This window comes from Toxorhynchites rutilus, chromosome 3, assembly GCF_029784135.1.
Source record: "Toxorhynchites rutilus septentrionalis strain SRP chromosome 3, ASM2978413v1, whole genome shotgun sequence".
NCBI classification, from domain to species: Eukaryota; Metazoa; Arthropoda; class Insecta; order Diptera; family Culicidae; genus Toxorhynchites; species Toxorhynchites rutilus.
In genome coordinates this window covers 211,129,950-211,154,700 of record NC_073746.1, presented here as the reverse complement: position 1 = coordinate 211,154,700, position 24,751 = coordinate 211,129,950, and the positions used below count along the sequence as shown (strand labels likewise).

The following is a 24,751-nucleotide window of genomic DNA, read 5'->3' as shown; positions in this document are numbered from 1 at the left end:
ATTTTGGTTGCTGCCTGGGAAACGGCGTTTACATTTTCGACCGACGCGCCGAAATCGTATTCTTCGCTGTTATTCGATGCGGTGTCACACTCGCGAAGGCTCGGCTCAGTGCGAGGGCTTTTCACTGCACCAACATCGCGTGCATCATTAGATGACGCTTACCTCGAAATTTTATTGCCCCTGGCAATGCGTTCGTTTTTTGCAGGGCTCGAGCCTGCCTTCCTCTTCTTCTTGCTCATCGCACACTACGCGAAGCGTCCAATTTATTACGCGGAAAGAAGAAGACACGATACGAATAACGCAAAAAACGAACAGAAAAATCAAACGACGATTTCCAAGTTGGATTACCACTGGTGGGGTTCAATCTTAGATCGAAGGGCAGCGAAAGCAAAGTGAACAGGATTACTCAACAGTCCGATGCCGAATGAAAGTTTGCCTCAGCGAGATCCACTGTTTATACTCTAGGCAAGTATTCCCCTTCATTCTTCTACTTTTCTTTTGTTCACGGAGACTTCAAATCCTACGATTTCCCCTCCGTTGGTCGTCGATAAGTTGCTTGTTATTGATAGCTCTGGAAAGCACTCAAATGGACAGAACAAATGTATGGGAAATAGAAACACTTAAAGTTTTCATGAATTTTAACCATTTACTAACCAGGGGATTCTATTGTATGGCATATTAAACAAATCTTACGGAATTTCCGATTCGTTTAGTATATAAATCGCCAAAATCCGTTCGCGACAAAAATAGTTATTAACGTTAACTTTATTTCATAACAACGTGACCTGTTTTCTGATTTGACACCCTTAATGAAAGACGTAGTTCTACGTCAAAAAAACTGCCAATTATATTCAACTACACAATCGACGATTGAGTCAGTCAGGTTAAGTTTGATGGTTTGGGGAGAATTTTCTCATAAAGGCCTGGTTTAGATGGCTGACATCAACACGAATGAACAGTCAGAAGTGCAATGAAGTACTTCAGAATCATTTATTGCTGTTTTTGCATCCAAAAAAATGTGATAATTGGGTAATTTTGCATCAATTCATAAAATCCGGTAGGTTATGGTATAATTTAATGAATAGGGTCTTCAGATTCTGGAGTGGTCAGCTTGTTTACCACATCAAAACCATATCAGGAACTTATGAGGAGTGATCGGACGAATAGTAGATGTAACTTACAAGCAAGTATGAGTGATTTGAAGAGCTTGAACGAGGAGTATCATCTGCATTGAACGAGATACACACTACAACATAGCGCAGCATGGCCGTAATCACCCCGAATGGGTTATTTGAACTGATTGAGAACTAAAGATGACCAACGAATTAGAAACTTATCGTAATTCATGTGAAATTGATGTTAATTTTGTAAACGAGTGAGAGATTTTCCATCTGGTTCTATAGTTATGAAACACTTGAATTTTGGTTTTTTTATTGTTTCGCGCCTGAACACAACAATAAAGTTGAACTGGCCAGTCTCATAAATGAAGATAGTTATTGTATTCTACACGATATACTTCAATTCAACCGACTATCTTACATATCTCTGGAAAAAATGAGTGGTTCTATAGTTGTGAAAGGCAGTGTATCACAGATATAACCCGCTTCTTGTTTTGAAAAAAATGGCGCGATGATTAACGATAATAACAAAATTTACACTAAACAGTGAATTTCTGTGATGTAATATGAGTAATTGTAATTCGTGAACCTCTTGTGTCAAATCGGCAACGGCAATTTTGTTCGATAACACAGCTTCAAAAATGCCACTCATCCCAAAACACGAAAAGCTGTATTCAGTGTAATAGGTTTGGACATTTTCCAGTCATTGAGACAGCATGGAATTATTGATGATTTAATGACAAGCCTGACTGAAAACAACTTTAAAAATACTTTTCATACAGACAAGGACAATACCAGAGACTGACTCCTTGAATCTTTACACGATCGAAATCGGTATGGCTCGGCGTATTCTCATTGGTGCTGCCGTTTGTATTGGCCATATTGAGAAACATCACATTTGACAATAGATTCAAGGCGACTGTCTATATAAATCTGGATCCAGAGCATACGAGATTTTTGTTTTATATGTTCTCAACTTCCAATTGCACATATGCTTGCTTGTGACATACCCAATTGTTTCTTTCCTTTTTGCATTGTAATTCAAAAAGATAATAAACGGTAATTTTTTGGTGGTTTGGTTTTTCAGTACACTGTTTTTGACAGATATTTGTTCAATGATTTCCAACTTTGAATTGCCTAGAATACACAAGGGTTGGTAACGATTGATTTCTAACCCCCAATAAAAATCTCATACTTTTTACAATTTTCCTGTGTCTTTCTGTAAATTACGTTTAAAAACACCCTTCACGAAATAATCGTCATCATTTCTACTGTTCTATCCTTCTATTCTCGGAACTTCCAAATTGGCCCAGTGTGCACTAGCATAGCTGTGCGATGAAGACGCCCGACTCTAGTTTGACAGTTCGCAATCGTTCCTTCCCTTTCATTCGCTAAGCGGAATGCGGGAAATTTCGCCGGTACCAACATTTGTATTCGGAAAACTCGGGAAGTTTTCACACACACATATCGGGACCTGTCTGTCGGAGGATTCCAAGTGGGTGGAGGGTTGAAGTGGCATACAACAAAATAGCCGTCATTTTTCCTCGTCGTCCGTGTTTCGAAGCGGGTGTAATTTTTTCTTCTTTCGTTGATCCAGTGCTTAGGAAAACCGTACTCAGCGTGATCAGTTAATGAATGTTGTGATTTTAATAGAGTTTTGGTTAGATACTACTGTTTTCTAGAACGACAATGTAATCATTCAGTTGACTTGCGTTTACTTGGTGGGGTAGAAGGAAAATCGTTCGTGAAAATTCATTTTGCGTGGAGGTTATGAGGTTATGAAATAGTGCAATCGGATAGATTTTCCCCTGGTTGTGACATAGGTGAAATCCTGAAAATTTAGTGAAAAGTTCTAGCTTAAAGTGGGTGAATGTTTTGAGCCATTTATAAGTGTTTATAGGGCCAACAGTGGGCAAAAAAAACGCAAATTATATTCTGAGCTTCGATTCTGATCTATAAATTGCAATTCATCTGAATCACCTGTTTTCTCCTTACCAATACTTTGTTTGTGGTTTTCATACACAATAACCTGCCAGGTAAGTTTCAAACAACCGAAAGCTTATTGTACCCATAAGTCTGCCTGTTTGGCTGTGAAAATCATTTCGCTGCATTTTGGACCCAAATAGGATTGCATAACATTTAATGTGACTGTTGCCCTAGAGGATGAACACAACAGGGACATCGGTATGTTGTTGTACCATAATCGTTCTCAAATCGATCGACACCGTCTTATATCTAATAATACTTGTGCCGCATTGACACGTTATGTGTATCTCGATGCTGCAATGTAAATAAAGAGAACACAAGCTCAGGAAGACATTTTGTCGCCACGATTAATGTATATGGCGTTTGGTCAAAAAGTAACGATGGGTTTTCCCAGTGTAAGTTTATTTGTATTTGATAAATAGTTAATTAAACTGTTTCATCGGGTATTTATTCTCAGAAATAATACATACATCTTCCAGTGTATATTTTACTATTCTAATCATTTCTGAAACTAAATTTTCGGAGCAACGTTTAATTGGCTTTTTCGCCTCTAAAAATATTCGTTTGAGAATTTGTGGGTGGTTTCGTAACTCCCGAGGAATCCTAAAATACTGGGACCTTCAATTATGTCCACTTTACGTGCTTTACGTTTGACATCTTCCATCAGATTTTGTACCGTTCAGCATGGAAAAGGGGGAAATTATTTCATGCTGAACGCCAATTTTCTCAGGTTGTTTTTTCATTTCCAAATCTTTTCTAGGTTGCCATGAGGCTTCGCTCAACGATTGCCAGTATCTTTCATTAAGCGTAACTCCGGCGATTTTGGAGGGTTTTGTCCCTGAGCACGACTTGCAGTTTCCATGGGTCTTTGTAAGGGCTGTTTAAAAATGCGGTATTTCTGGCGAGCTTCATGACCGACGATTTCGTGATTGCGGTGCTGGTACCTCTCATGGTAATTTTGGGGAAGCAACCAAATTACCGGATGATTCGGTGATAGAATTGTCGGATTTCATTTCATCAGCGCTAAAAAGGGGGAAAGAATTCGTTCTATCACCGAATCATCGGGTCTCTCTTTCTCTCATTCAATCTCGCCATTCATATTCATGAGAGTGAAAGTTGAGTTCTTTAACAGTGAACAATACCAATTGAGGGGCTTAGAATGCAAGGGGTGTAAGTGACTTGATCGATTTCTCTTGATCAACTTTTTCCTTTAATTAATAACTCAACCGCAAAAACGTTCCAATTTGAGTTTGCTATAGAGTCGGATAGATGAGGTTCTGACCTACTTTCCACATTGACAAATACAGCTGGGAATGAGTTTGCAGCTAAGTTATAACCAAAAGAGAGAGTCGATGTAGAGAAATCGATCAAATCACTTACACCCCTTTCATTCTAAGCCCCTCAATTGAAGTTTCACACTTTTTTGTGCCTTTTCCCTCCGCTTTAGTTAATTTTCTCATTGATAAACCTATTTCGGAAGAGTATCTGATCACAATGGATTTACGTTTTTCTTCTGCCAGTCCACTCATTGTTGTCGCACTTGTAGAAAAAAAAGAGCTTTTCACGAGGGTATCTGAATACACAGAGGCTCTGAAGCTTACCCGTAATCAGTCTTCCGTAAAACACTTACACATGAGTAGCCGATGTTCAAATTCCATGTTTTTGTTCTACACGAACATGCTTTTCGCTAGTATTCAATGTTTATCCCAAACACGACCAATGATACACAAACATAAACATGACAGACGTTTCAAATACAATGTCCACATCTCATAACTACATCAATATATCTTTGGCACCGCATGGAAACAACAACAATGACAACACTTGCAAGTATCAAATATCATGCTACAAGTTATTTAGTATTGCCTCAAAGCAATCGCACCTCTAGGCATCGTTCGTACAACGTAAACCAAGCGCCAAACAAGCGTTCGCCATAGCATGCATACAGAACCATACATTGGTGGCACGAAGCTACTAGGAACACAAATACTTCTCATCATTTTGCGCTATTCTCAAAAGAACGCTTTTGTTAATATTACTGGCCTCAAAAAAAGTTGCATTACTTTGTCATGCTCGAGAGAAGCGCAGCTGTCACCCTTAAGGTGGGACCTGAATGCCGCGCTATGCGTCGCGTTGCGACAATTGTGCTTTGACACTTTATTTTAAATATGTGTGTTTCCATTTAGTCGAACACAATAATGCGTTGCGTCATTAGCATCGTTGTACTAAACGCTAACATTTGTTCTAAACTGCTTGCGCCGAATTCAGTTTTACTTGCAACGTAAAATTAGGGCCATAATTTGGGTCCCAAACTCGTTAGTGTAATCTCTATCAGATTAGAAGACACGAAGCCGGTTTTTGAATTCTAAAATTTTAATGAAAATTTTCCATCATGTTATTTGATTACTTGAAACACGTGTTTCTGACTATCATTCAACCATATGGCTAAACAATTCCAACATTGTTGATGAATTTTTTCATCATAATATAGAGTTGTCTTCATAAACAATTTGAGACTTTTGTATGAGACTTTTTCACCATCAGCAAACAACAATCTTTCATTTAAATAGAATACTAGTTTGATATGGAAAAGCTAATTTTCATTCATAATTTTAATTTTGAAAACGTGCTCATTCCTACTGAAAATCAGCTATTCTTCCACTCTCCCCTAAACTAGTAAACGAAGCTCAATGCCGCCCGCGCGGATATGTCAATGTGTTGTTTTTAAAAACATTCAACTGATCCGTGGACACAACAAGAACAAGATTTTCATACGAATTTTATCCTGTTTTTGTTTACATGAAAAGTGGTGACGCGAATGCTAGATTGTGACTGCAAATCAACAGACTGCGTCGGGTGAATGTTTTAGTACAAAACGCAAGCAATGACAGCTGATGAGAAGCAACGCACAACGCGGCACTCTGTTTCCACCCTTAAGGTGGGACCAGAATGTCGCGCTATGCGTCGCGTAGCGACAATTGTGCTTTGACACTTCATTTTAAATATGTGTGTATCCATTTAGTCGAACACAATAATGCGTTGCGTCATTAGCATCGTTGTACTAAACGCTAACATTCGTTCTAAACTGCTTGCGCCAAATTCGCGATGACAGTGGCATGGTGTCGACGTCTGGTGGCAACTTCAATTTAGGGCCATAATTTGGGTCCCAAACTCGTTAGTGTAATTTCAATCAGATTAGAAGACACGAAGCCGGTTTTTAAATTCACAAATTTGAATGAAAATTTCCACATCATGTTATTTGATTACTTGAAACACGTTATTCTGGGAGGCGATCTGGCGTAGTGGTAACATCCATACCTCTAACGCAGAGATCACGAGCTCAATTCTCACCCCCGACATTCTTCCAAAAATGGAAGTAAAAGTGACGAACCAGCCGAAAAGTGTTGAAAGTCACTATAATAAAGAAAAAAAAACGTAATTCTGACTTTCATTCAATCATATGGCTAAACAATTCCATCATTGTTGCTGAATTTTTCCAACATAATATAGAGTTGTCGTCATAAACAATTTTCGTATGAGACTTTTTTACCACCTGGAAACAAAAATGTTTTTCATTTAAATAGAATACTAGTTTACATGAAAAGTGGAGACGCGAATGCTCGATTGTGACTGCAAATCTACAGACTGCGTCGGGCGAATGTTTTAGTACAAAACGCAAGCAATGACAGCTGATGAGAAGCAACGCACAACGCGGCTTTCTGTTTCCACCTTGAGTGGAGGATTTTTTGCTACTGGTAAGCGAAACCTAATCACATACAAAACTCCAGAACGACATTTACTTTCTTGGTGACTAAACAAGCGAAATAAACTCTTTTTGTTAATATCAACAAACTCGAAAACAGTAACAATGCTTCATTATGATCAATATTAGCGCAAATGCAATCCTAGTTGAAGACAGTTTTGCGACTGGCACGCGAACCTAAATAACTTATAACATTCCAGTAAGACATTCAAGATGATTGGCATTCCCCAGATATTTTTTGGAGCATAACCTTGACGCCTGCTTCGCCATAACGTCAGTTTAATGCATTGATGCATTCTCAAAGGCACCAAAGAAGCCGTTTACATTTTCGACCGACGCGCCGAAATCGCCTACTTCGCTGTTGTTCGATGCGGTGTCACACTCGCAAAGGCTCGGTTAAGTGCGAGCGCTTTTCACTGCACCAACATCGCGTGCATCATTAGATGACGCTTGCCTCGAAATTTCATTGCCCCTGGCAATGCGTTTGTTTTTTGCAGGGCTCGAGCCTGCCTTCCTCTTCTTCTTGCTCATCACACACTACGCGAAGCGTTCAATGTACGACGCGGGAAGAAGAACACACGATACGAATAACTAATACGATATCCAAGTTGGATTACCACTGGTGGGGTCCAATCTTAGATCGAAGCGCAGCGAAAGCAAAGTGAACTGGATTGCTCAACAGTCCGATGCCGAATGAAAGTTTGCCTTCTTCTTCTTTCTTTGTTTTTAAGAGGCTTTAAACTTTGCAGTTCATTCGCCTCTAAGTTTGCCTCAGCGAGATCCACTGTTTATACTCAAGGCAAATATTCCCCTTCATTCTTCTACTTTTCCTTTGTTCACGGCGACTTCAAATCCTACGATTTCCCCTTCATTGGTCGTCAATAAGTTGCTCGTTATTGACAGCTCTGTTCGGGAAAGCACACAAATGGACAGAACAAATGTATGGAAAAATGAAAACGCCTAAAGTTTTCATGAATTTCAACCATTTACTAACCAGGAGATTCCAATGTATAGCATATTGAACAAATCTTAGGAAATTTCCGATTCTTTTAGTATGTAAATCGCTAAAATCCATTCGCGGCAAAAATAGTTATTAACGTTAACTTTATTTCATAAAAACGTGACCTGTTTTCTGATTTGGCACCCTTAATGAAAGACGTAGTTCTACGTGAAAAAAAGTATAAATTCACTTTATGTTTTCTACGTAATTCAAATATGTGGAATCAAGGTGGACATTCGTTTAGCCGCATCCTAAAATTTCAATAAAAGGAAATTTGTGCGGCAATTTCGAGTCCAATCGGTAGCCAATATTTAGTATGTCCACCTTCATTTCGGATCACTTTGAAAACTCGATTTGGCATCGAGTCAGACAGCTTTTAAAGTGTTGCCATATTGATTATGGCCAAACCTTCCTGAATTACTGCCTTGAGACTGGAAATGTTGTCAAATTGTCATCCGTTTGCATAGACCATCTCGGCCAAAATTCTCCAGAGGTTCTCTATGGGATTGCAATCGACTGCCAGCAAGTCATTCAAGAAGCGGAATGTCCTTCTCGGCAAACCATGCCTTCGATTGCTATGCATAATCCTGCTAGAAAAACGACATCCTCGGTAGCGTTATTCTCAATATGGCCAATCAAAACGTCCTCCAGTAATTGAAGATACTTTTCGTTCATTCGGGTGAAAATGAAACAAGTGGGAGCTTGCTGTGATAGGAAACGGCTCCCCACACTGTCAAACTTCCGCCCCAAAGTTTCGCTTCGATCTCACGACATGCCGTTGACATAAATTGTACCAATAGCAACAGTAACAGTCCGGACCATTCAAATTGAACTTTTTTCGCCGGAAAATACAACATTTCTCCATTCTAGTTTTCATTCCATCTATTGCCGGGCGAAAATGAGATGGTTCTGCTTATGGGTGGCGGTCAGTTTCGGCTATCCTTTTTTCCACATGATGTTTGGTAACTCATTCAAGATGCGCGCAATATGCATCTTCGTTACTGGAACAACCGATTCTGCCTTAATGTATGAGCAGGACATCGTTTCCTGGTTGCTTCGTGTCTTATTCGACCTTTAAGACGCAAAGTAACTTTGGTGTTCCCATTTGTTGGTCGTTAAATCCCATATTTCTGGCACTATTTAAAGAAATTCCGTAACACTTTTTCAGATAGACCAATTTTTGTTACGATCGAGCGATTAGAAAACTTTTGTTCACTGAATATCTTTATTATTTTCCGCCCCTCGTCCGTCAATAGAATACCTTTCGCCATTCCTTTAAATTGTACGTAAATCACTAATCTGTTGCACATCTATTATTTATCTTGTAAATTGAACATTCCCAAGTATTTTTTCAAATTATGCGAAAACTCGATTTTTATGCACTGCGGCTAAAAAGACGTTTGAATGTTTATATCCGTGACGCACGTCCTTTCAATAAAATTGATTTAAATATACTACCACTACAGCAAATAAGTATCCCGATAAAAAGAACATTCCTAGTTGTTTTGTAAGTGTTTCAAGTTTTTTTTCAAGTGCGGCTGTATATCTGGAATGTGATTCTAGAGCAGTTGCGACTGGTACATATAATATGAGAAATATATAATCGGATACTTCATTACTGGTCTCTATTGTATTTTAGTAGAAATGTCATAAAATTTATGTAGAAATGGTCAAGTAAGATTCAGTACTACGTGTTTCAAGTAATCAAATAATATGACATACATTTTTTTCATTCAAATTTTACCAATTTAAAGATGTTTCAGGCCCGCTGATCTGGTACATTAATTAATAAATTACATTAATATACTGTTGAGTCTACAGCATGTATAACATTCTTTCGCAGTACTACATTGAATCAATTTATATGTTCATGCGGCTCACAAACTGCATCAGCCTGGTATGCATATATGGTTTCGTATAGATGAATTTTACGATAGTGTGTATCATAAAACCGATGCTTGTTACACCGAATTGAGACTTAGTTTGTAGAGATAAAAAAATGAAAGTGTTCGTATTTTATACGATTTTAGATGTACACAATGTATCTTTTGATCGACATTATATGTGATTTTGATTCTCTATTATAGTGACTTTCAACACATTTTGGCTGGTTCGTCACTTTTTCTTCCATTCTTGGAAGAATGTCGTGGGTGATAATTGAACTCGTGACCTTTTGCGTGAGAGGTATGGATGTCCACATACCGCTACAATTCCCGTTTTTCTAAGAATATTATAGTTCAACTTATTGTTGTTTAAGATAGCATAAGGCTTTTACTATAAAAATTCAAAACAGTACATTTTTCATCATTAGAAAAAAAAGGAAATAAAACTTTTTTTTTTGCTTGGAGGTAAAGTGGTCACCTAGTGGGGGCAAAGTGGTTACTCGCACAAATCAAGCTAAATGGGATAGATTTAAACGTTTTCTTCGTCCTAATTTGTTCAAATCATATCATATTCAAATCATATAGTAGGTACATCTATGAAATAAGCTTGGCCTTTTCACCTAGTGTCTCAATTTAAATTTTCTCATACAAACAAAAACGTAGTAAGAAACACATAACGTTCCGCATAATGAGGCTTGATTTAGTTGGAGTGGCATATTTTTCACACAAAAGGAACCTCTTCAAGAGCAGAATGTGATGAGGTATATTAGCTTTAGTAAACAGAACATTGTATGTCGTTATGCACCTATGACAACTTTGCCTACAAACATCAAAGTAATTTCTATGCTAATTAATCGCTGAGAATGAACAGAACAAAATATATGTTCACCTCTCCTAGAATATGTGTCCAAACTGATGATTTGTCCAACATATCAGATTGAATAAACTAAATTTCACGAGAAATTCTTTAGATACCATGCGCACAGAACTACAGCCGAATGGCTATCGAGAGAGCAATTTCTGTTTTTATTTATATTTCGACATGTGACAGCCCTACTGAAGTACAGGGTGTCTCAAAATTCATTAAATTCTTTAAACATAAGGTGCCTATCAATACGGTGTCAATAGTGAATAGTAATACTACCAAACAAATAGGTAACCACTTTGCTCCCCATGACCTATTTGCCCCCACTACCCCTACATAAAAAGTCGTAGAATCGGTCGAGCCGTTTCGAAGAAATTTGACCACGAACACCGTGACACGAAATTTTCATATACAGATCGGACTCGATTATCCGGATCAAATGAAAGAGCCTGACTAGTAGAACACAGTTATTTATGAAAAATGCAAATCCAAAATAGCGGCCACTACAATATGGCGGATTTCATATTTTCTCAGAACAACATCAATATGGGTATCAAATGAAAGTGCTTGACTAGTAGAACACAGTTATTTATGAAAAATGCAAATCCAAAATGGCCACCACCGCAATATGGCGCCATATATATTTTTCTCAGAACCCCATCAATATGGGTATCAAATGAAAAGGCTTCACTAGTAGAACACAATTAATTATGAAAAATGCCCAAAAATGTATCAAAAGAAAGTTCTCGACTAGTAGAACATAGCAGATAATGGAAAATCCAATTTCAAGATGGCCGCAGTCCCCAAACAACTAATTACGATTTGAATGGTTCCATTCAGCTTGACCTGTTTCTATGTATGTTTAAATGTTTGTTGGGTTGTCCCACATTAATAGAAAATTTACCCCGTTCCTGTTGAATGATTGATCTGAAATTTGGAACTTACATTTAATTCTACTGTCATTATAAAACTGCGTATTCCATGATCTTGAAAAATTCAATTTGGCCGCCGCAAAAAAAAATGGCTGAATGGCTTGATTTGGAGAATACACTACACTATGAACAACATAAATTCGAAAAGGTCGCCGCCGCAAAATGGTCGACTATGTTTTTTTTGCAATCCCCTTAATATTGGTATCAAATGAAATGATTTGACTAATATAATACAGTACAGTTCGGACTCGATTGTATACAGACTCGATTATATGTGATTCGGTTATATACAATTTTGGACTCGATTATATTCAGTTTGGAATTTTTTTTATATTTCAAATATGGCTTATTTAATGAAGAAATGTAACCTTTCAACTATTATATATACAGTGGGATAAAAATCGTGAGTTTTAAATATTTTGCTTGAATTTTCACCAGGAATTGTTTATATCGATATTGCAGCCAAATTAAGAAAGATAGAAGTTGTGCGTCAAGGAACAAATTGTGGAGCGGTTAAAGAACTTCATTTTAATTGGTAGAAATAATCTAGTTTAATATAAATTTCTAGGATAAAATTATTAATAACACATTAAAAATTATTAACTTTTAAGTGTTTCACTTCCAAAATATTATGAAAATTCACTAATTTAGTTGTTCCACTACTATATCCTGTACTAAATTTTCTCATCCTTCAAATGAAAGCATCAGAATCGTCTTCCGTATCGTACTTTTTAATGTAGAGCCAGTTTGAAGCAACAGAGTCCGAAACAAAAAGAAAGGTCTGTAACTCAGTCATTGTTGAAATTGAACATACGCGTAGGAGGATTTTTTTCATCGAATAATAAAAAGGATTTTTTTATCAAATATCAACTCCTGACAGACTCTGGATAAATTAACTTTTTCATATGAGAAAGGTGTTTTCTGACTTTAAGGGGATGAATCAGAAATTAAATTATTTTTTTTATGTTCAAAAAACGGAAAAAATGCATAAAAAAGAATAAAAAAAATCTGATTAGATTATATACAGTGAAAAGAAATCCAAGACTGTACCTTGAGTTCAGATGCGGGCACATATACAGTTTCATTCATCTCTACAATTAGGACAAGATAGAATTATTATGGGTTTAGTTGAGATTACATAGATATAACATATGTTCAATTCTCAATCTTCCACGCTAGACGTTAAATATCCCGTAGACATGCGACACGCGGTTGCCGACAAAAGTCATGATCGTCAAGTGTTGCATCAAATTAATCGAAGTGTATGGAAACACGCTGAACAGCATTTCCTCGAACACAACTATCCGTACCAACAGAGCCGCGAACCAGCATATTCCCCACACGATGTTTGGCTTTATAATCAATTTGCGTTTGACACCGAGTTGGCGAGCATACAAAAAAAAGATTACACATGGGATGAATGAAGTTTAAATTGATGTAAATTGCTCCGCCGTCACATATCGCGACAGTTTATTCTAGCTGGGCATCAATCGACAGTTGAATTAGATAAGATAAACCGAAACAGAAACTGTGCCTAACAATGTTTTTGGGATAGATAGATATTCGTTAAGATTTTGGAGGTTGCGATATGATCTTGAAATATGAAGTGTTCCGCATACGCATCTTATCAGACTTTGTTTTGTTATTCGACTGTTTTTTCAAAGATGAAGAATATTTGAAACGTTCATGTTTTTTTTTAGTCGCAAGTGTAATCGAAAAGATCGATCAGATGAAAAGCCTCAAAAAAGCCTGGTTTAGATAGCTTACCATCAACACGAAAGAACAGTCAGAAGTGCAATGGAGTACTTCAGATTCATTTACTTCTGTTTTTGCATCAAAACCACCGTAATAATTGGGTAATTTGGCATCAATTCATAAGATCCGGAAAGAAATGGCATGGTTTAATGAATAGGGTCTTCAGATTCTGGACTGGTCAGTTTGATAAACCAAATCAAAATCCTATCAATAACTTATGGGAAGTGATGGTAAATAATAGATGCAGCTTACAAGCAGTATGAGTGATTTTCAGAGCTTAAATGAGCAGTATCCTCTGCATAGAACGAAATACACACTACAATATGACGCAGCTTGATCAAAACCACCTCGAATGGGTTATTTGCACTGATTGAGAACTGAAGATGACGTCTGAAACTTATTTTTGTGATTCATGTGAAATTGACGTTAATTTTGTCAAGGAGTGAGTTTTCCCATCTGGTTCTATAGCGAATAGAATTTTACAAAAATAAAGTTCAAAAGACCAGTCTTATAAATGAAATTAGGGGCTGTCCACATACCACGTGGACAACTTTAGGGTGGGTAGGGGGTGATAAAATGTCCACGCTTGTCCATGGAGAGGGGGGAGGGGGTATACACTGAGTCCACGTGGACAGGAAGATTATTTTGTTTAAACACAATCATCTATACATTCAAAATTAAATTAAATAGTACATGTTCAAGAATTTCAAAAATCGCCATATTTATCAGTAAATGATTTATTCTGTGTCAAAAGTTCATGTATTTTATCTCACGTAAACAGTGAATGACCAAGCTATTTCCTATGATCGAACTTTTTTATAGTAACGGAGTATGCTACAAAAATAAACGATTTCATAATTGTTGATGTTTTATGAAATGCGTAAATGGTTTTTTTTATCTAATATAATTTCCTATACATTTTATTATATTTCCAGAATAGTTAATCATAGGATACTAATGTCTGTATAGTTTTTCATACAGAATAGCGCGTAAAATCATTCTTCCAAAGTATTTTAATTTCGTCAATTTCTAGGAAACAATATTTACATTCGCGTGAGATTGTCCATGCACCACTAGTCGTCAAACTTAAAACAATTGAGCCAGTATTCTGATAAGAATATACATGGAATTGGGTAGCTGATTCGGAATATTTCAGGAGGTGATAGAGGATCATATTTGATGAAAAAGATTCTTCTACGTATATGGTCAATTCTCAAGTAGGACACCGTTGTAGAACTTTTCTTGAGCCTAATTTCATGTCTTGAACTAACTCTAATTTAGAAAACATTCAATTTAATGTATTTAAGAAACCTTAACAAGTAAAGAAGAACTTTAAAATGTAGTGTCTTTTATGGGTTTTTATTAATTTTCCAAAAATGCATGATAAACTGGATTGTTTTTATCAACCAAATTGAAGCTCTCCAACCACTCTTCCTTGATGCCACACTGTTTTCCTTCTTGTTATCTTCCCCTAATTTAAATGTTTCGCAACAGAATTGTATGCAAAATTTCCTCAAATGGAAGCAATTGAATCGTGCTAAGCAGCGTACTTTTTGAATCAAAATCAGTTTAAGGCAAAAAAAGTAATGTTCAATAATTCTTCCGTAGTTGAGATTTGACCATAAGTGTAGTTATGTGACTAAACGAAGGCAATAGCAACTCAATTATAGTTTAATTGTACATTTATTGTATAACGGTAATACATGGATGTTTCCTCGTTACGATCTCATACTTGAATGGCTGAAAGCCTTTTTTCACCTTTATTCTGTGCTTAGAGGTTGGTAGCTTGTCGGTAACAGTGTTACTAAGCTGCTGGTCATACATATCTTACAATAAATGTGGAAGATTTATATCATCAAACATGATCCTCTATCACCTGAAATATTCCGGCTCGACTACCTAACAACCTGTATAAGAAAATTTCTTTGAATTTTAATAGAAAGTCAATTGATCTCTCAAAAACTTATTTCAATCGGGAAGAGTTATATTTTTTTTTGAAAAAAATGAACAAATTTAAAATAATGGGTGAGGAGGGGCAGTGGCTGCTTTATTTGGCGTCGAATTACTCTCTAGTAAACTGTTGGAATTTCATAAGTGATTTTTTGATAAGGATTCAAGTGGAGGAAAATCAAAACAACATAAACGGGAAAAACTAAAGAGCAATACAAATAACTTTTGGGGCAAGGTTAGTAAAAAATCAATGAGTCATGAGTTTTTTTTATGTATGTTTTCCCCACGAGTTCTTTGGAAGCCATCTAGACACTTAATGAAGAATGGTCAATAAGCAGATGAAAAATAAGAAAATATAAATTGAAAATATTTTTAATACGCTATTAGTGCCCTCTGAAAATTCCCCGAACTATTGCGGTAAAGGTTTCGTATTGTATTGACGACTAAAAGTGAATCGAGTGTGTAAATGAACCGACATTTCCTGTGGCCAATCGTATTCCGGAGGGGGCAAAGAACTACACTCAACAAAAAAAGAGGAGCAAAAAAATGCCACATCGAAAATTTTGAGTGATTTTTGAAACGCTTTAACTCTGTTATAAAATAATGCATTCGTCAAAGTAACAACTGGACCTTGTATAGAATATTGTCAAGTTTGCAGTGGGCAGTTTTGACCATCGATTTGCTGTGCGTTCATTATTTCATGAAATATTCTTAATTCAAAATTAAACCATAATTTTTCATAGAGAATACCTTTGTAGTAAATAGTCCTACTGAAACTTTCTATGGATCAAATGGAAGCGAAATAATCAGGTTGATTAGATTGTTATTGGGAATATATTTTAGAAATCAATAGAAACTTCAAAAGCAAACCAAAAACATTTTATTTTTGTTGCAATGTCTTGTCTACAACGCATATACATATCAAACTAAAAATATATACGTACGATATCCCTAAACTATGTGCGCCCGTGGCCGAGTGGTTAGCGTCTCACATTATCATGCCGGGTGTTCGGGTTCGATTCCCGTTCTGGCCGGAGGATTTTTCGTCAAAGAAATTTCCTCCGACTTGCACTGTGGTCACGCGTATTCTAGAGCTTGCCCCTCGGAATACATTCAAGGCGTGTTATTTGGCTTAAGAAATCTCAACTAAGTATTAATGAATGACGCTAGTTAATGCATATGTTGAGACGGCAAAAGTTCCACAGGGAACGTTAACGCCATTCAAGAAGAAGATCCCTAAACTAGAAATTTGTAGCTAGAAAATGCTGTATTTTTTTTATTTTCATATAATCAATTATATCGAAGCTACAAGCGTTCCGAAATAGCTTTAAAGTTTCGACCCGTTACTCCTCAATCCTTTGTCAAGTGAAGATCTATAAATATCAGTACATGCTTCCTACTTCATCTTTTCTTTTCCTGAAATTCTTTTTAATTGATAAAAAAAGTCTATGCATATAAAATATTCTGTTCGTTTTGGTGCGCTTCAAAAACTCGAAAAATTCGGCACTGATGAGGCTTATATACAATATACAATCCACTTCAAGGATTGTTGTTGCTACTGCCAATACCTCAGGAAGCTTTAAGATTTCCAGATAGAAGAAACACACTTCTGAGATAAAGCTGTGAACGTAAATTAACTTTCTAATATTGAATATGTATCTTTGGAATTATGTGTTTTATATTCGGATGCGGATTGTTCAATTATATATTACGCGTTTCCGTGTTGTTTTTTTTTTTCTTCTCTATTATCTCTATTACAATAACACATGCCAAAGTCATATTTTAGTAGTCTTGCAAAAAACTACAGTACAAACCATCCGTACTATAAATTAATAAAAAGTATAGTATAAACAGTATAATATTATGGTTATGATTTTATTATTTTACATTCAACACATTTCGGCTGGTTCGTTTAGTTCCATTGGTGGCTTTGGCTGGTGGTTTTAGTTCCATTTTTGGAAGAATGTCGGGAGTGAGAATTGAACTCGTGATCTCTGCGTGAGAGATATGGATGTTACCACTACGCCAGATCGCCTCCCGTTTCCGTGTTGAGAAACCAGATAGACTTTATATCTTCGTAGATAATAGAAAAACAAAGTATTACAAGTATTTCAAAATTAAACTCATATGAAACATATGTTTTGTTTTGCAATAAAGCCTCAATGTGTCACAGCAAAGTGTGGCATGGTACAGCTAGTGAAATTTGAAACAACATAAACTCAAATGGACTTAAAATTTAACTTTTTCGCAATTCAGCTATTTCCTCAAATAAAAAAGGAAAAATGTCCACGTGGACAACTGGGAGAGGGGTATGAAAATGTCCACGCTTGTCCACGGAGGGGGAGGGGGGAGTCCAAAATCGTGCTTTTTCTGTCCACGTGGTATGTGGACAGCCCCTTAGTTATTGCATTCTTCACTATATACTTCAATTCAACCGACTTCTTACATATCTCTAGAAATTCATAAAAATGGAGTGGTTTTGTAGTTATGAAACGCAGTGTACAAATTATCCAAACTAAAAAAAAGTCACTGCGTCAACTACTAGATGAATTGTTAATTACATCTCATAACTGCGTAGTGTACCTTCACCTATTCAAACTAATTTGTATGTTTCTCTCCTCCAATTACAGCGCGCCGGATGATCGGATACAATCCCTTCGGAGAGCAAGTATAACACCACATCACACTTCAAAGCGTCGAACACATCCGCAGCGCATTTGGGATAATAAAAACAAAAGTTAAATAAACAACACAAAAGTGCGTTCACCGTTCACGAGAAGATAATACTCAACGTTGTTGCAATATTCGCAAACTGTTGCAGTTCGTTTTTTGGCAACGAAAATAGTCTTGTGCCGATGCCGTTACAGAGTGGAATTTCGACCTGATCCTAGAACATGTGTAACCGCGAGATCGCTGCGAAGGATGGTTTTCGAGCAGTGACGGAATCAACACGATGATGCGATGATCTCGTTGGTGATCGTACCTTGAATCGGGGTGTTGTGGTTCATCGTCCCAGTGGTTGGTTACATGTAAATGAATTGGAAATAAGAAAAAAAAGATCAATTTGTAAGAGCGTTGTTTTGTTAGATTGCTAACACTGCAGTTGCCGGCCACAATTCAAGTGTAGTGTAAGTGCAGTGAAGATAAATTTAGAAAATGAAAATTGTTGCTGTCTGCGGGGGAAATTTATCGTACACATGTCGAAAGTGATCCCAGGTGTGATAAATAAAGCTTTATTTTAGAATATTAGGCAATCAGTCTATTAGAGAATTTAGTTTTCTAGTGTTGTGTTTTCGTGGTATTGAAACAAATTTATTACGTCAAGAAAGTAAAGGAAGCAGAAACCAGTGAAAGTGGAGGAGCATTGAAAAAAGTATGTATGAGGTATCTAAACTTCAGGTGTTAATTAATGTGACCAAATAAATTTCCGCTCGCAACGTTATTCTTACATAGTAAAGGCTATGTTTATGAAAAAAAGACTATATTCGAAGAACATGAGTCACACAGTTTTGGTCACAAAAATATGGCTTTATGACCGACAATTTTCTCGAAAACTAAATACAAACCGCTTTTTTAAATTTATTTATGTACTAGCTGACCCGGCAAACTTCGTCTCGCCCAAAATTTGTTTTTATTATCAATACCTTTAAACATTCACATTTTCTTACTATGAGCAAGTTCATGGGTCCACTCGCAGAGCTGGTCATAGATTCATCTTCTAACCGACCTCGTTGAATCTACCTTTTTTTTTATCCAAAATATATATTTTTATTAAGGCTCATATGGCGTCAGCCTAACGGGGCCGGGAGTTCAATATTTTGACAATGTTTGCTTACAACTATGTTAGTAATATGTAACCGATTACTCGCGGTTGGCTCGAGATTAGTATTACAAGTGTTCTCATAATTGGGATGTTGCAGTCTTCAGTGCTCTGTACGTGTGCCCGACATGGGATACTTCCTGCACATATATACTAGATATACTAGTCTGCACCCCATATCTAGCGTGGTGCGTCTTTCTCGACTCGAGGAATCCAGGATAGAATGATCACTAGCCGGCGCAATCATCAGCTCGTGTAGAGTTGTCATGAGCGATACAACATTTGGCTCTTGTTGAATCATCATTGGACTGCACAACCTTCGGCCCGTGTATCTGTAAAGAGTTTGTGTATGTATTGCCGCGACTAAGTAATAGTTTATAGATCGGATAGGAGGAAACATTATTAAACGTTGACATCGGCGTTTCTGAGGAACAGGTATAGATGGAGCAGAAGATCAGGATGACGGCTACCTAAGATATCCCGGACGGGGATATCCGATTGTCTGCCTTGTGCTCTCAATGTTCTGGAGACCTGAGAGCGGGCAGCATGGAACCGGATACACGACCAGACAACATGCTCGATGTCGTCGCCACAATCACATATTTAGATTGCATGCTGCGAGCCCAATGCGATAAAGATGCGCGTTTAGGTTGTAGTGATTGGACATAAGCCGAGATATGACGCGAATGAAATCACGACCTACATTCAATCCCTTGAACCATGCACTCGTCGAGACCTTAGGGATAATCGTGTGTAACCAACGACCGAACTCATCTTCACTCCACATGCGCTGCCAACTTACGAGCGTGTGCTGACGAGGAATGTGGAAAAATTCATTATAAGCAATTTGCCTTTCAAAAAGTGTACCTTCTGAAGCGCCCACCTTAGCTAGCGAATCCACTTTTTCATTCCCCGGAATCGAGCAATGAGAGGGAACCCATGCTAAGGTAATCTTGAAATAAGACACTCAATAGATGTCTTATTCTTGTTAGGAAATAAGACGAGCGTTCATCAACTTTCATTGATTGCCTCTATAGAGCTGAGACTGTCTGAAAAAATAAAATAATGGTCGATTGGATGTTTCAATGATCACTAGTGCGCAGTATATCGCACCCAGTTCAGCGACATACACGGAACAAGGATCTTTGAGTTTGAAAGAGGCACTGGAATTTTCATTGAAGATGCCGAAGCCAGTGGACCCGTTTATGTATGAACCGTCAGTAAAGAACATTTTATCAGATCTAACTTTCCCGTATTCTGCCGAAAATATCGGCGGAATAGAATCGGAGCGTAGGTGATCTAGGATTCCATGGATTTTTTGTCGCATGGACAGATAAAAAATGACAGAAAAATTGCAAAAGTATGGGAAGCAAACTTGGTTGGAGATACCTGGTGATGGGTGCACGTCGTGGGTAAGGTACTCATGGTAGAAAGACATAAAACATGACTGAGGAGTCGGTTGGAGTAGATTTTCGAAGTTATCGATCACCAATGGATTCATGATCTTGCAACGGATGAGAAATCTGTAGGATAATTCTGTGAATCGCAATCCAAATTTCATTTGTGTTATTGCATTCCAAAACCTCCACATGCCAAATTTGGTTTCGTTTGTTTGATGAATTCTCGAGTAATTCAGAAATTTATTTGTATGGCAGCCCTCCCTTAGAAAGAGGGGAGGGGTCTCGAACTATCATAAGAACCTTCCCCGATCCCAAAAACCCCTACATACCAATTTTTATGTCGATAGGTTCAGTGGTTTCTGAGTTCATAAGAATCAGACATACAGAAATCCTTTTATATATATAATCCTAATTTATATATATAATCCTTTTATATATATATATATATATATATATATATATATATATATATATATATATATATATATATATATATATATATATAAATATATATATATATATATATATATATATATATATATATATATAAATATATATATTATATATAAAATTTTCAAATGCATTATAGATAAATAAATGAATTCTACCTATGCACCTGCCGTCACCGCATCAGTACATTTCATTAATGGTTGTGGATGGTTGAAAAACTCGGCCAAATACAACTTTTTTTAAATTTTCAACACACTGATATATATTTTTCATTATCCATTAACCACCATAGAAACATTTATTGCACCCTAAAACCTCCACATGCAACATTTGGTTTCATTTGCTTGATTAATTTTCGAGTAATGCAGAAATTTGAATTTCATTTGTATGGCAGCCGCCCCTTAGAGAGGGGGGTGGAGAGTCTAACCACCGTAAAAACACATTTATTGCACCTTAAAACCTCCACATGCAATATTTGGTTTCATTTTCTTGATTAATTCTGGAGTAATGCAGAATTTGTGTTTCATTTGTATGGCAGCATGGCTGAGAACCACTATATTCGTTTGCCATGGAATGGCTGATTTCGGGTTAATATTGGGAAAAATTTAAAAGAGGGGCTTTCAGGTGAAAAACTCAAGTACTGATTGATAAAAGACACTTTGAGGAACACTTTCATTAGAAAGTTTTGTGGGGAAATGCGGGGCAAGTTTTATAAGTCCATCCGAAGCAAAATTAAACTTCCAAAATAGTACTTACTTTGTGTGGAGTTAACACATACTACAACCAACCGAATTTTGAAACTGACAACAAATTCAAATTCTACGTTAAAAATGTTTCAAGAAACATAATAGCTAAAAATCGTTTAAAAATTTCACCAAAACACATGTTAGAAAAAAACTCGCGAAATAATGGCACCGGCGAGTATGCGAAACTGGTATCTTATCGCGTTGCCAGAGCAATGATGCGAGCGCGGAATGGGGTGAAATACGTGATACTAGATGCCTTGAACATCCTAAAATAAGGGACTGTGGGATTTTGGTGTTTTTAATCTTAACTTACTTTTTGGGTTTTGGCCTCCTTACTTAATTTTTTTGGGTTTTTGGCCGCCTAAATTTTCTCAAGAACCACTGTGCGCCGCTCGGAAATCCACTCAGCTATAATAACAGCGATTGGAGCATGTTGTCGCTGTTGTGGTGGAGCTAACTTCGTTAATCATGAAAGCGCTGATGAACGGTGTCATCAAGAGCCTGTTTGTGCACTTTAGCCCAGAAAGGAATCCATCAGGAGGAGAGTGATGCCACTGAAAAGGCGACCAAGAAAGTATCAGCATCGAAAAACGGTTCTGCTTGAGGCATCGGAACAGCCTGCAGACACACATACTCGCGCGAAACACTCTTCGTTTGGTTGTTATCCAGCATCGAGAAGAATTCGGAAAGATGTTACTGTTGCTGTTATCGATGCTGAAAATAATCTGTCAGTTCCCCTTGGAATTGGAAATTACATTCAAGCGAAAGAGTGTATTTTAATGTTTTCTATTCATATAATACAGCGACCAAATACATGTGATTTGGTGATTTTTCAATCAAGTGCAATTATCGGGAAAGCTTCTGAAGATTATTCTTCCCCATCAGTAGAATATTTTCGCATCCAATATAGGATGCGCGCGCAACGGAAAATGTCTCGCATCGCGAAAATCATATAATTTTCAATCGATTATTGCTCAGTCGCTGAAAGTTTCAAACTCAGAGAGTTCATTCGCCTCTAGTTTGCCTTCCAAATTGCCATCGTAAACCACACCTTCTCTCGATTCAATCACGGACAAAAAACATACTTAAGCGATATTCTGGTGGTGAAACGCATTCATTTTTCGTGAGGGCACCTATTGGACAACCGCCACACAAACATACACGCGCGCAACTCTTTTCGTTTGGTGGTTATTGAGCATCGATAAGAATCCGGAAAGTTGTCATCGTTGCTGAAAGATAATCTGCCAGTCCCTCTTGGAATTGAAAATTAAACTCAAGCGAAAAAGTTTATTTTAATGTTTTCTATTCATATAATGCTGCGATCAAATGCATTTCGTTTTGTGATTTTTCAATCAAGTTCAATCAACAGGAAAGCCTCTGAAGATTATTTTTCCCAATCAGTAGAATATTTTGGTATCCAATATTGGACGCATAAAACCTTGTGCCTCCAACGTAACGCTCTCGTTTCCGAAGTCCCCCAAATATTCATTCATTCAGAATGGCTTCAGATTCAACTTCGAACAAATGATCACTAAATCAACGATAGTCTTACGCCAACCTTGCGGTTATACCACAGATATAACCCACTTTCTGATTTTTAAGGATTTTAAAACAATACGTTTTTGAGAAAAATGAATATTAATTTTTGAAATATTTTTTTTCTGTTTTCAATGAAGAACAAGATTCAAAATGTTGTGCTGTATGTGCCCATAAGGCGATGTGGGACGCGCTATCTCTAACCAGTGAAAACGACTCCTTACATTCTTTCCAAATGTCTGAATGTCCGGGAACACTGGGAAATGATTTTTCCGAAAGGTGACTGTGCTTATGCACTTTTTCTGACAGCAGCTCTACCTGATGTTACTACTCGTGGATTATCATTCCGCAGTTGAATTCCAAAAACTTGCATTTTTTTTAATATTATCCAGTTTTGTCCAGTTTTTTATGTGTCTTTCAGTGTTACTTGTTTTGAAAAAACTAGTTTCGTGAAAAACGCGTTTGAAATTCATTGTTATGGCCATATCAGGTTTGTTACAGCATCACTAAAATGGTTCTAACTCGGTAAATAATAGGATTTTCGATAAGTCCTTTCTAGGGTATATTCTTGAATACCTAAACTACAAAAATATGATGGAAAAAATTTGGTTTTTTTTAATTTCTAGACTAGAATACTGCCTCTAAGTCTCAATAGTAAATGAACCCTGGGTTCTTTGTTTCATTCAAGATGTAATGGAAGACGAACCATCAAACGGACTGGACGATGGCTCGGCCACACGTCGCGGACGCTTCCGCGTGTCTGCTCCGCCAGCGGGGCCTCCTGAAACTACCGTGGGCAGATTTCGGCTAATACCACAAACAGGTATTAGAAGAGCGACAGAGAGTGAGTACTTTGTTCGACTGTAATTGACAACTGTTTTTCTTTCCGTACAGGAACCTATGGACCAGCATCGCCATTTTTACAGCGAGGTCGCTTCTCCGTCATTCCGGAAGAGCCTCAAAACTCTCCGAGCTCAACCATGGCACCGTTAATCACCGTAACCGATCGTCAGGCGTCGCCAGACTGGGACTTCGATGATGAGAAAACGGTAAGTGGTGCGGATTTTATCGGGGTTGGGTTGGAGCTATTTGCTGTGAACAGGTTATTCTATGACTCATGTGCTTGGTCAATTTTAAAATATATTCCCAAACTATCTGGACAATATCGTAGCCTTTGAAACTCCCATACTCGCGCATTGGTCTGTTAGACCGAGAAATCAATAATTCGTTCATTTCTCAGAAAATATCAACACTACGACTTTGCGATTTTCTCTAGCTTCGTTATTCGTCGTTCGTCATCGTTTAGCGTATCACATGTGTTGGTACAAAGGGGACGTGTGCCACTTTTTTAACATTTTCGGTCTGACACACCTACGCGAGTATAGGAGTAACTTTTTTGGACAAGTGACTTTTTTCATATTCTAGAATATTGTTGAATGAAATGTATAAATTAATGTTAGTGGCATGGAATGTTTATTGAATATAATGCATAAGATTATTACCGGACTATTCTTATTTGATTTCAGTCCCTTTTGTAACTGGAT

The 24,751-nt window shown here is 37.2% G+C and overlaps 1 protein-coding gene across 6 annotated transcripts in view; it reads left to right on the top strand.

Moving 5' to 3' along the window:
• The window catches only part of LOC129780533 (uncharacterized), a 40,237-nt gene extending 15,840 nt beyond the window's left edge, over positions 1-24,397 (top strand). The window contains exons 1-5 of one of the 6 annotated variants that reach the window (XM_055788893.1): positions 2,613-3,154; positions 17,886-18,284; positions 18,343-18,471; positions 23,896-24,030; positions 24,102-24,397. In XM_055788893.1, the coding sequence (XP_055644868.1) occupies positions 18,453-18,471; positions 23,896-24,030; positions 24,102-24,385 (438 nt within the window). In that variant the 5' untranslated portion in view covers positions 2,613-3,154; positions 17,886-18,284; positions 18,343-18,452 and the 3' untranslated portion in view covers positions 24,386-24,397. Of the gene's footprint in view, positions 1-2,612; positions 3,155-17,885; positions 18,629-23,895; positions 24,031-24,101 lie in introns of those variants that run through there. The other 5 variants (XR_008743955.1, XR_008743954.1, XM_055788891.1 and 2 more) reach the window with 5 other exon arrangements.
• The last annotated feature ends 354 nt before the right edge of the window (positions 24,398-24,751 follow it).